The sequence below is a fragment of the Haliotis asinina genome, chromosome 6 (assembly GCF_037392515.1).
Source record: "Haliotis asinina isolate JCU_RB_2024 chromosome 6, JCU_Hal_asi_v2, whole genome shotgun sequence".
In the NCBI taxonomy this organism is placed as follows: domain Eukaryota; kingdom Metazoa; phylum Mollusca; class Gastropoda; order Lepetellida; family Haliotidae; genus Haliotis; species Haliotis asinina.
Window position 1 is genome coordinate 57,960,200 of NC_090285.1, and position 13,261 is coordinate 57,973,460.

The 13,261-nt window shown below is 40.3% G+C and overlaps 1 protein-coding gene across 10 annotated transcripts in view; it reads right to left on the bottom strand.

Annotated features, from left to right (window-relative positions):
- Window positions 1–4,676: 4,676 nt before the first annotated feature.
- The window catches only part of LOC137287080 (trithorax group protein osa-like), a 57,826-nt gene continuing 49,241 nt past the window's right edge, over window positions 4,677–13,261 (bottom strand). For 7 of the 10 annotated variants that reach the window (XM_067819209.1, XM_067819205.1, XM_067819203.1 and 4 more), the window contains 5 exons: window positions 12,816–13,174; window positions 12,102–12,206; window positions 10,096–10,298; window positions 8,307–8,436; window positions 4,677–7,633 (listed from right to left, as the gene is read on the bottom strand). In XM_067819209.1, the coding sequence (XP_067675310.1) occupies window positions 5,379–7,633; window positions 8,307–8,436; window positions 10,096–10,298; window positions 12,102–12,206; window positions 12,816–13,174 (3,052 nt within the window). In that variant the 3' untranslated portion in view covers window positions 4,677–5,378. The remainder of the gene's footprint in view (window positions 7,634–8,306; window positions 8,437–10,095; window positions 10,299–12,101; window positions 12,207–12,815; window positions 13,175–13,261) is intronic. The other 3 variants (XM_067819208.1, XM_067819202.1, XM_067819201.1) reach the window with 1 other exon arrangement.

Here is a 13,261-nt window from a genome sequence, read left to right on the forward strand (position 1 = left end):
CGTTGAAAATAAACCGGGCTCAATCTTAAACACTACGCTGCTGGCACCACCATACTGGCTACACTGGTTACGTAAGGACCCGAGACATACGTTCAGCGGCTTTTCGAGGAGTTTCTTCTCCCCCTCTATATAGGCTCCCTTTTCATATAAAGGGTGTAACACGCAGCCACATCAAATTAAATTTCATAATATCCTTTGGAATAAATGCAAGGAACGCCCAATACCCTGGAATTTACGGAAGGGCGCACTGGTATTCAAGAATCAGTTCGAGAGGCGTTTTCAGTATACAATCATGTCATACCGTCTTAATAATCACTGTTCGAACCCACGCGCGTTTATAGACTTAGGCCCGGAAGTGGCACTTCAGAAAAAGTCTTACACTCAGTGCCATCACACCCACTTCATCATGGCCGCCAGACACCACCAAGACAATTTTCTGAAACTGTCTATGTGTATTACCCAAATGCTGAAGTGGTGCCTTTTGATATTTTCAGATTTGGAAAGTTTTTTTCTGTATTCCGTTTCGATGGAAAAGAGTTGGATTTGAACTGAGTACAGGCTTGAGGTCATTTCGGGAACAGAACGAAAAAAACGTTCATTATATCTTTTTTGAAGCTTTGCATGTGCATTACCCAAGTACTAAAATGGTGCATTCTGATATTTTCACATTCACAGGACTTTGGCAAATCAACGGGAAGATATGCCATTTGTTGATGACACGTCATCATTTTTTTTGCTGGGTTCCGTCCTATTGAGCAACATAGAGCGATAATCAGTCCAGATAGAATTTTGTGCCGTAGATGCATAAAGGGTATAGTAGAGACTTGTCGGAACGTATACCCTGGAGATATCGAGGATGCCATTGAACTGGATGCATAGATAGTAATCAGCATGATTTGATAAGTCTAAGCACTTGTGCATTGCATCACTACGCTCCTTCCAACCATAGCAAACACGTCGTATAGCGTGCTCTGTCGTTTAGCGAGCTCTGACAAACGGACCTCTGAAATCGTGGAAATCTCAAAACGAGGCTCTGCCGCTGGAGAAGTTTGGCGGTTTGGCACGGAACTGATAACATCAACAGAACTACGCTGAATAAACGCAAAAACACCCCAAAAACAAAACACCCATCACAGGTTGAACCAGTGTGCCAGATACATTGTGAATCATTTTACGACCTCATCAAACAGGAAGTCTGTGGTTCCATAGTTAAGACATGCTGCCTGAACCTCGAAAGAGTTATTTAAATTTAAAATTAAGATTCATTTGTAATTACAGGAATTCAGTTTAACCCGAGTGTCTGTTTTAAATTTCACACGAGAAAATTCGGATCAGCTGAAAAGTAGGTCTTTGTCTGAATAGGTAGGCCTAATGAGACTTATGTTTCCGTATGACATGTCATCGGTTTCCAATTGCGCAGATCGATACTCATGCTGTTGATCACTGGATAGTCTGGTCCAGACTTGATTATTTACAGACCGCCGCCATATAGCTGGAATATTGCTGAGTGCGATGTAAAACTAAACTCACTCACTCACATAACAGGTTTAACAAGTGAGCCAGATACGTTGTGAATTATTTCACGACCTCATCAAACAGAGGCAGTCTGTGGTTCCATGGTTAAGGTAGGCCATTGTCTGAATAGGTGAATGACACTTATGTTTCAGTATGCCGCCATAAAATAGAAGCATCAGAGAGGACCATGTTTCCTCCGTCCGCTACCAGTTCTTCATTTCCAGGCACGGTTAGACATGACAAAGACCTTTGATATGAAACATCATATACTGGAAATGAGAGTACAGTTAGTTAGTTAGTTAGTTAGTTAGTTAGTTTGTTTGTTTGTTTTTCGCTAAAGACAACATTTCCTTAAACAAAAGACCGTATCCGAATGTTAGCTATGTTTGTGTGAGGCAGTCGCCTCGTTATGGCGATAACGAGAGTATAATCCGACGATAGATTTTAGACAGACTGTTTGAAGCCCGAATATGTCTGAACCCACAAGTTAAAAAACCATACACAAGTCCTCGTTCAGTACTCTAGTTTTTCTTTAACACCACCCCGTTTTATTATCGTAGGGAGAAACTGGTTCGGCAACAGTCACACATAAACGATTTTAATTGTTATATTACTAATGCAGTAACGACAAATAATATGGCTGACAACTTCCATGTCACAACGGTTCTGGGCTGTCCCTTGCCCATTGGTCAGGTGAACTGATACAAACAAGATACATCAATTATTTGTCTTATCTTTAAGGACTCTAATAGTTTTGCGCTTGCGCCAGTCATGGACATTAAGGTTAATAATGGTTGATTGTTGCCAGTCAATGGAGTGGGAAGAGTTTTTGATGATATGCTCTGAGAGAGCTATCGGAAACCCACCTTCAATCATCTATATTTTGTAAAATATTATGGACCAATATTCCATACTGTTTCGCAGATGATTCTATTGTATTTAGACCATTCTATACTGTTTCGCAGATAATTGTATTGCATTTAGACACATACGAAATCCGCCAGACTACCTTAAACTGCAGGACCTGGCTAACCTTCAGAAATGGGAAAGATCATGGCACATGACTTTTAATCCATGCAAATGCGTAAGAATGCATATCTCCATGAAACTGAAAATATTACGCCACTCGTATAACCTTCATAGACTCAACTTAGAAACCGTCCAAACTGTCAATTACTTGGGCGTCAACATCTCAACTGACCGTTCTTGAATGACGCATATCCAGAGCACCGCGACCAAGGCCATCAAAACTGTACGGTTTCCTGAGGCGCAAACTAAGATCTTGTCCTGAGCAAGTGCGCTTGTAAGAATCTTAACTCGTCCTATCATGGAGTATCCCTCCACAGTCTGGGAGCCTTGTCAAGAACTTGACACCCCGATTGTGTATAATAACTACACTGATTACGATCAAGGCAGTGTTAAGGCAATTCTATAACACCTTGGATGGGAAACCCTCCACCCCAGGAGAGCTGTAGGGCCAGAGCCATCTTGTTCTACAAGGCCATAAATAACATCACCGTTACTGACCTACGTAACTACATTCATGTACAGGAAGGTCATCTAATAACAATATTGCTCAAGTAGGATAGAAATCGGAACTCTCCCTCCAAAGCTTCCTCACCAGGACAATCATAAGGCTGTCACCAACCTTATCTATGTTTCAGACATTGCTCAGGCCTGAGCATATTATGACCAAGTGAACCGGAACCATCTTTTTAACCTAAGTTTAACACACACAGACACACACACACACACACACAGAGAGTGAGAGAGAGAGAGAGAGAGAAGAGAGAGAGAGAGAGAGAGAGAGTTAATGAATTCGTATCGTTGCAAAGATTATTGTCATGAGTTCAATAAATAATGCAAATCGGCGGTGGATTCTTAAAACTTTACATCGAAATGCAGCTGGTCCCATGTACGATATTTGCACATGCTTTTCGGAAATTTGACGTACGATCTACACAGGGGTTCCAGTTTGCTCCCCTAAGTTGGTGAGCAGTCTAAGTAAACTTATCCTCAGTACTTTTCGTTACACTCCACTTCTGGAGTGTACTGAAATACGCCGAGACTACTGGAGCGTAACGAAATACACTGAGACTAAGTTTACTTAGACTGAGTTGGTGAGGACACTCACCTTTGATATCACCATATACGTACACTGAACATCAAAAGAAACACAACTATCGCTTTTTCTCACGTTCTTAGAGTAAAGACAAACGCTTACTTTTGAGATTTCATTTTCTGGAAACTTGCGTTTCTTTTGCTGTACAGTATACATAAGATATCCCGAGTGCTTTCAGATAGTCTGCGAGAGTTCAGTTTCACGCCGCTTGTGGCAAAAAATACTATTGATCAATGTTCAATCAGTATATACGAGTGATTGAGTTGGTTTTGTGCTGCTTTAATGGACATCAGAAACAGGCTTCACACATTGGACCTACGAGGGGAATCGAACCTAGGTCTTCCGCGTGACCAGTTAACACTTAAACCACAGCCCCAGTAGGGAGGCCCATGACAATATTTTTAAGTGTAAACACAAATCCCTGTTGCCTGGCAGGACCGTTGAATTAATTCATTAAAACTATGTGGCAGCATCCTTGGATTAATTAATAACTGTCAGCACCACTTACTTCAAAATGGCACACAGCAGTCTGAGTGGAAGTGTTTTATCAGTGAAAATGTGATGATGCTTTGATTTGTATATTCTCTTACAAGTGTATAAGCACTTTTCACTGCTAGTAATATACACTACTTAAAGCAAGTTAAAGAACACCCATTTCTTTCACATGACTAGTGAATCTGTCGCGACACAACATAAGAATTCTAAATATGGTTGAATCAGGTGTTCCGAAACTTCCCAGTAGTATATATTGGGTAGTCTTTCATCGGGTTCCTGTTGCTTATTCAAGACCAAGGCAGTTGAGTTATCTTTGTTATCTATATACATTTATTTCTCAATTCTGACATGGATTATTAAGCCTTTGCACGATGACCACTGACTGATGTTGGGATGCACCGATGAAGGTAACCATGGTGATGCGAGGACTGTCAGCACCTGACAGCCATTGGGCACCAAGCGTTGGCGAAGTGGTGAACATGTGATTATGGTCGACGCCCAACAGATCTTGGTCAGGGGATGAGGACAAGCCACAGGTGCCAGGTGCAATCACAAAACCAATTTTATTTGAATAAGAATTGTGACATGAAATTGTATCTACACATACTGTACAAAACGCAGGAAGAGATACAGAGAGTATATGGCTTCCTCACTGGGTATAACACAACATAATAGTCCATTCGTCCGCACGCGACACCAATATGAATTCAAATGATTTCAGGAGAAAATGGCTCCAGTTCTGTTTCCGTAGCAACATGATAAATGAGCCAATCAAAACATGGCTTCCCTTCAAAGGCATCCAATGAAACAGCATGAAAACATGATATGAAAACGGATGTTCTATAAACAAATGTAAGTGAATATTTTATACATCTTGAACATAGGGTACATGAGAAACCCAATTCTATGAGCAGTGAAAAACAGATATCAATGTAAGTTTGGGAAATGTCAATGTTGCTTATGATATGGCAATTGTCTGTTTATAGGGTTTTTCCCATGCTTAAACAGCACAAGCATTACAACAGAAGCCTTGGCAGGCATAGGAAGCTGTGCAACGTTAATATCCCTACCAATGGCAGTAGAATCAGATTCATTTATTTTCAAATTTCAATTTTCTTGTAAAAATTAATTGATATATATCCATTCTAGAATTCCAATTAAAGTTTCTTAAAAACTTTAGAAAAGTTAAGAGTAACATGAAATTGTCTGTGTGGATCCACTTTCACGTGATGCAATCTTCTGTTCACTATGAAAACAGGGAACATTCAAATAGAACGTCAGACAGAATCTGAGCAACACTCTGATCCAGAATCTGCGACATGACTAAGGCTAACAACCTACTTTGATGATGAACAAACAGTTTGCGATTTTCCTCAATTCTAGCTAAGCACAAGAGGATGGTGGCAGCCCTCCGTAACATGTCAAGACTAGTACCCATAACTTCCGGGTTGTTCTGAAGAGCTCCTATGCCCTGGGTATTTGCCACCTGCAATGCATTCTGTTCCGCTGTTTCCAGAAAGTCTACAAGTAATGATATACAGGGGTGTTGTAGAGCAATGGCCCGAGCAGCGCTACTGTCACCTTGAACTAACTCTGATAAGAGAACTAGAGCAAATTCTCGTGGAACTTGGTCCTTCCTATTTGAAACCAATTTGCACAAATTTGAAAACAGGTCCACAATCCGTTCAAATGGAGGCGTTGCCAACAGTAAATCTACATTATAGTCATGTATGCACAATTTGCACAAAGCTTCGAGCACGAGTCGCTGAGGTGAGAGGACGGACTGGGGGGACATGCTAGGCAGGGGGTCTCTAGCACACGATGACGGACACACTGCCCAGTGCAAAAGTCCGTCCAGAATAGGGAAGCAGATTTTCTCAGAGTAGGCCGATAAGTTTAGATGTCCACATATGTTGGCAAATATCACTAATGTATTCTCACGCAGAGCATCTAGGTAGCTCCAGAACCATTCCCCATTGCCTTCACAAATGTCTCCCATCAAGTCTGGCTCGGTGATGTCCGTGTCCACATCCTTCTCTACCAGTTTCCGATGACACTTTGAGCGAGGTAGGTGTTTGTGATGAAGCAGCAGCAACCTCCCCATTACCTTCATCAGTGCGGCATGTTTCGACATCTCCACGTCGTTGCCCGGAATGCAGGAGAGGCTGCGTAAGATGTTGGAGATGCAGACACAGCGCCGTCCCAGCTCCTCCTGGGCTTCTGTGGACAGGCACAGTGGTGGTTCATCCCGGTGGTATGCCTCCTCTTCCAGTTCACTCTCCTGGTGGGACAGATTCAACAGAGACTGCTCAGACAGACTGATCTCTGCCAAATCATCTCGACTCGAGATGCTGGAATTCAGAACTCCTGTCTTGGAATCCACTGGCTTGGTCTCTGATGAAGGTTCTGTTTGGGTATCCTCATCTTGTGTTACATCAGATTCAACCTTTGTCTCAGGAGCTTCTTTTGAAACTTCATCAGTTTCCATTTTTGTTATTTCTTCTTTCCCGTTTTCTTCCTTTACTGTGTTCTTTTTCACTTCAGGCTTTGAGTTCAGATCAAATGGTTCCTCCTTTGTGAGGCATGGAGCTTCCTGATCCGAATCAGATGAATTTTCACACTTGTCTATATGATTCACACACTTCTCTGAATCCTTACAGTCTTCAGCAAACTTTTCTGCAGTGACTTTCTCCTTCACTGCTGCCTCATTTGATGATGAATCGTTTGAGTCTACACTGTCAAGACCAGAGTCACGAGGCTCAGTCTTCATGTGCACAGATTTGATGAAATTGTTTCTAATTTTTGTCTTGTCACACACAGCAGAATGATCAACTTTAATTGAGATTGTCTCCTCGTGTGACACACAATCCTCTGACGTATCCAAACATGGCTTGTCTAACTTTTCCGCCACCTCCTCACTCTCAACATTCTCACCGTGGTCACTCACAGGGCCATTAACTACGTTATCACGTTCTTCTCTAGTCCTTTTCCTGTTGGAAAATAACCTGGTAAACATTTCATGTGTCTTGCCACTTTCCATGTGTGTAACAATATGATGAGTGAGGTCCCCACCCCCTAGCTGCCAATGATTCCGCCTGCCACTAAAACCACTATACACGTCCCATTTCTTCCTATCAGCCACCCAGCTTTCAGGGGAGTCCTCCTCAACCTTGACAGTCTTGCCATTCCACGTAACGTGAACATTTTTAAGGTTTTCTGGATCAGGACCATCATCCTCACTGTCTGACTCAACACCTGCACACTTTTCCAACTTGTGATCATACCCAAGATCAGAATCTTCAAATATGCCAAATATCTCCATCAAACACTTGCGGAAATGTTCTATTAACACTTCAAGTAAGCCAGGCAGATGTACAAGGTTAAAATAAGCTACAGTGCTGTCATCAAATAACAGAACGTTGAGAGTGTCCAGAGCCCATGTGCTTTCTGCCAGCAAACCTGATTTCAGAGCCATCATTAATCTCCAGGCTTCCAAGGATCCTGTTGATGAGAAAGAGAAGCGTTGTGAATAAACAGCATTAGTCTTGGGGACAAACATGAACTACCATAGGATCTACAGAATATCGAGATAATTATAGAACATATAAAGGGGTAACACAATGATTTGAAAATGAAAAGGATATCTACGTTAAATGGAGTGGCTACCTGAATGTACAAGGTAATGGGCTTCGGACATGATAAGCACTATGCCATTTTCTTGAAGCCCAATTATTTAGACCAAAAAAATAAATCAGCACAGTCTATTTATGTAATGATGAAAAAAATCATGTATAAACAAAATAAATAAAATATTGCCAAAAACACAAGCTGTAAACCTAAATTTGCTTTTCCTTTGCAGCACAAAGCAATTTTCTGGTTCTCATTGGTACTAGGTACCACTTACTAGACGCAGCCTCACAAAATATTCAAATTCCGAAGTCCATTATTTTGGTTGGTATGACATAAAGGTCAGCGGTCACCACCTCCATGTTTACAGACGAAAAAGTCACGAAACGTGAAACAATGAACAATTAAGTAAAAAACATGTCGTGAACTCGGAGTTCGGAGATTTTTAAAAATCTTTACAAATACTTGGACAAATTGAAGGATTGACACGCACGAAAGTACGAACGAGAGACGGACGTACAGACGAACGTAGTCAGGTGTTACCGACCTATATCTTTGCTGGACAGACGTCGCCTCTTATTGAGAAGCGGTAGTGTGGCCTCAACGCTGTCATGGGGGAACACTATCTCCTTCTTAGGAGGGAACTGAGCATTTGGAAACAGAGTACCCGGCTTCTGCTGCAAAAGAATCAGCAGAGTGTAACAGAGCTGTAGCTCAACACACGAGAACCAAGCTAGCATGGGCACCCACTACAAAACATTGGGCTTCCTCTTGTAACACCTCACTGATCATCTTGCCAACATCACAATTCCTTGACACCATCACAAAACTCAGATAACTCCTCATGAAAAAATTAGTATATGAAAAATATTTTTCGGAGGAATGTTTTACTTAACCTCTAATTGTAATGAAGCAACAGTTTCATCATCTGAACAAACAAAATACTCCAAAACATCTGTGATGTGTGAAAAAGAAAATAGTTTTGTACCAAAAGGAAATTAAATGGGTATCTAGTTTTTGTTTTCAAATTAATACCATACAAAGCTGCAAAAATCAACATTCAAAAGCTTGCAGTTTTTAGCTAACAAAATGTAATTTAATTTCTTAAACCACTAAAACAAAAAGAAGCAAAAGAAAGAAAAAAAATGTTTAAGCTTGTGTTCAGCCAATCATTGAAAAGAAAACAAAGGCAGATTTCCTAACATTTCAAGATGGCTTTTTGATTCAGAACACGCGTTACACTTACAACGAACCCCAATGTTTTGTCAGGTGACCACATATAGACATCTAAAAAGCTATTACTGAACTACACAGTATTAACGTAAGCTGGGGAGAGAGACAGAGGACAGGTGGGACAGTTCCTGGGATATGTGCAGTAGCCATATTTGTCACTTGTGCCGACCTTGGTGCTGACTGACAGGCAAGCTGACCCTCTGGCACGAGCTACCTCGTGTGTTGGAATATGCGGAGAAGGCCGCTGTGAAGCAGCAACACAAAGAAGCTGTGTCCCATTACCTTAAGGCTCATCGTCAGCCATCTGGTGAAAGCTGCTTTTGAGAAAGAAAACAACTGGCATCCTATATTCCACTACAGAGCATCGGTTCACCTGCTTATGGCTACTCACTGGAAACATCAAATAATACTCATTCATGTGACAAGTCTGTGTTCTATAACTTCCATTGTCTTTATAAAAGTGTATGCATGGTCATTTACTTTGTGTTTCGTACACGTTTCAAGGTGTTTTGCTTTCATATCTAATCTTTCACTTCATATGTGGCCCAACAGAACAACTGTCTTTGCACTGTTAGATAAGGTTCCTGTTTGCCTTCTTGTCCCTAGAAACCAGCATATGATGAGTATGTCAAGAAAATATGTTAAAATTCAGAAAGATTGAGAAGCTACATTTCTACAACTAGCACTATAAAGCTGCATGCAAAATCAGAATTTTTATTAGCACAAAAGCTCAAGAGTGGCTAAATTTGAAATCAAATTAACACATAAAAGTAAAAAATTGGGCAAGCTACGACAAAAGCAAATGTTCAATGGTTGCTTAATTGAACCCTGAAATACTTTTTCCTCTGAAAGTGAAACACAGTCTCTGCTGTGGGAGTCACAAGACATGTTTCAAAGGTTGTTGGCAACACCCCATGCTTAGCACAAACAGCAAACATCTACTTCTTAATCGCTTAACACAAGAGCCATCATAATTTCCATACTCACTTCAAAATGAAAATGATTGCATCAAAAAATTTCTGCTTTCCCAATTAGAATATAGTTGATAGAGACATGATAACTAATGTGGTTCTACCAATGGCTGCTATGTAGGAAGGTTTTACCTGTGCCTTGGTCATGTACGGTTTGTTTTCTCTGGCATGTGGCGATCCTCGAGGTCCAGCCCTGCTGTATGGCCCCATTGGCGGTGTGCCTGGAGCAACAGGAGGCATGCCCCCCATGGCGTGTGGCATGTAGTTTGGGCCTTGTTGGGAGGGGTACCTTGAGACCACTGGAGACCACTGTCCAACGTCACCTCGTCGAGGATCTGAAACATTACACAACCCTGTTATGGATACACTGCCAAACTGAATTGAATTTTTATTGTTTTGTCTTGAAATAATCAAAATCTAAATGATTACATTTTAAAATTCTTCATGTACATCCATTTAACTTGTTGAAAGACACACATATAGTTAACATAACATTTTATGTTCTGATCAATGCTTTTGAAATTATGATGAGCAAATGCAGTTGTAAGTGCTTGCTACTAAAACACAATTTTCAATATCTGACTCCTTGCCAAACTTCTTGCTATATTTTGCAGTTAATACAGTTTTTCAAAAGCCTCTTTTTTGATGACATCCGACATGTAAACTAGAAAAGACAATTAAATGAGTCAGTAACAATTAGTACACACTTGTATGCGATATACCATATGAGACGAAATGGTTAGTCAAAACCACAAGACTTTCTCAGTAAATCATAATATCTAAATATGAGTCTAAGGACAAATATTAAGATGGTAGTAGTCATCCCACATATCCCCATTGGATCATAACTGGACAATACCATTCATCTCCACATTACTGAATTATTTTGCATTAGGTTGGAAGAGTGTAATTTTTTTTTTTCAGTTAAAACAGCTGAATAAAACTCATGTTTTTTGTTTAACATCTCACACAAATATTTCAGCTATATGCTAACAGTTCATAAATAATCCAGTCTGGACAAGAGAATCTTGCAAGGGACATCATGAACACTGATCTGTGATGTTTACGTATGAGTCACAAAGTCAAAGAGTCACGAAGTTAGACCACTTGGGGGGAAATATCTTCAAAATTGCAAATGTTCTCCAGTACAGCAGCCTTCAAGGATGAACTTTGTCTGCGTGCCTCATAGCATCACAACATCACCATACCAGAAATTTTGTTTCTGGACTGGATTTCAAACTTCAAACAGCAAAAACAGTTTATAAGACATTACAATTTTCATTTATTTTTATTGATTGAGCCTTAAGACATTTTCCTTCCACAATGCAAAACAAGTCAGAATGTAAGATTCAGCCATCAGACCTGTAGGTCACCAAGACTTATGTGAATTTGCGTTCAAATTCAACATGAATTAAAATCAAGCTCAAGTCTAATAACTGTGCTAAATTCATTTATAAGAGAAACAAGGGGAGGTAATAATTGTAATGTCAAGAACAATGTAAGAATGGATGAACAAAATATATTTAAATATGGCAAACATGACTGCCATGTTTGGTATCAGGACTAGTTGTCAAGATGCTAACATATACTTGTTAAATTAAAACTACTGGAAGAAACAGATTGAAAGCAGGAAATCATATTATTAGATACAACTACTTTTAAAGAAAAAGAACACTAAATTCTATATTATCATTCTAGTTAATGTCACTAATTGTCAGATCAGAACTATGGAAATAACTTCTTTTAAGTAGTTGATAAAAATATACAAAATTTTGAAAAGTCTGAATTGAAATTACAAATTAAATTTTACCTGATAACTAATTAAATTTAATTATGCACTGATTCTTTGTAACAAAATGTCAACTTTCACAGAAACTGAGGTTCAGCAAAATGGTAACCATAATTGAAATACATGGAGTTAGAAGGTTGTCAGATGCATTGTTTCTGTATACTAATAAAATAACCACTGCATTGTAAGCCACTCAAAGCTATGAAATTGAGCAGCTAAAGAGGAAACAAAAGAAACAAACACGATGGATGCAGGGACAACAAGCCTTAGCACATGATCACTTGGACCTTTGATCCAGGGAATCAACAGTCAAGTTAGTAAAAGCTTAAACCAAATACTGAGCTCCTACCAGTCATGTGAGCACTAAGTTGTGAAATCATATCCTCGTGAGTGTATCCCCCATGACTGGGGACAGGCATACCTCGCTCGGTATATGGCGATGAATGGCCAAACGCTGTCAAAAAAGACAACAAATGCCCCCCTTAACTATCTGGCAAATATCTAAATCTACAGACACTTCGCATAAGAACGTGCAAGTTTTCACAAAAGGACAACTCAAACCACTTTCCACTTGACTGTTCATGGATGATCTTTTACCTCTGGCTTTTACGCTTTTACATCTGGCCAATGTTACAAGTTTTTGTATGGTTTTATGTCGCTTTTAGCCATATTCCAGCAAGATCACAGCTGGGAACATGGTCTTCACACATTATACCCATGTATGATATAGAACCCCTGCCCAAAGCAAGTTAAGTGAACGATTTAACCACTACGATATGACACCATCCGTACAAAGTTGGTCATCAATAAAGTACTTCAGATGAAAATAAACCCATCCAAAATGAAACTCCAACCTCAAAACAATCAGTGAAGTCAAATGTCTGTTTTAAAAATATTTAAGAGTAGTTAATCATATTTTAAAATATTGAATGTTAGTGTGTCAGTTTTTGTTTTTTTCCCTAAATACTGATTTTTCCTGATTCAGAAAGATACGCCATTTCGTACATAATGTAAGACCTATGTATACACCTAATGGCCACCAAATCAGAAAATGTTTCCATACCTGGCGGCATCTCTGCGTAGTGTTTGTTAGGGGTGCGGTATATCCCGCCCGTCATGTCCCTGGCCATAGGCGGGCGGGGCCCAGGAAAGGAGCCCTGTTGACCGTTGTACCCGGGGTATCCTTCCTGACTCATCATAGGACGAGGTCCTGTGTAACCTGGACCCTGAGCTGGGTACGACTGTGCAGGGTACTGATCCTGAGGACCTCCATGGGGAGGCCTCATTCCCGGCATCTGTTGCCCCGGGTAACGGGCTCCCAACATCTGCTCGGGGCCTGGCTGGTTAGGGGCCATCATCCCTGCTTGGGATGTAGGGCGATACTGTTGGCTGGGGTGGGTGGGGCCAGTTTGTTGTTCATACCTAAGATAAAGCAATACTTTAATGTATGCAGTAGTAAAATTATATTAATAGTTCAACAAATATACATAAAAATACGTCCCTGCTAAT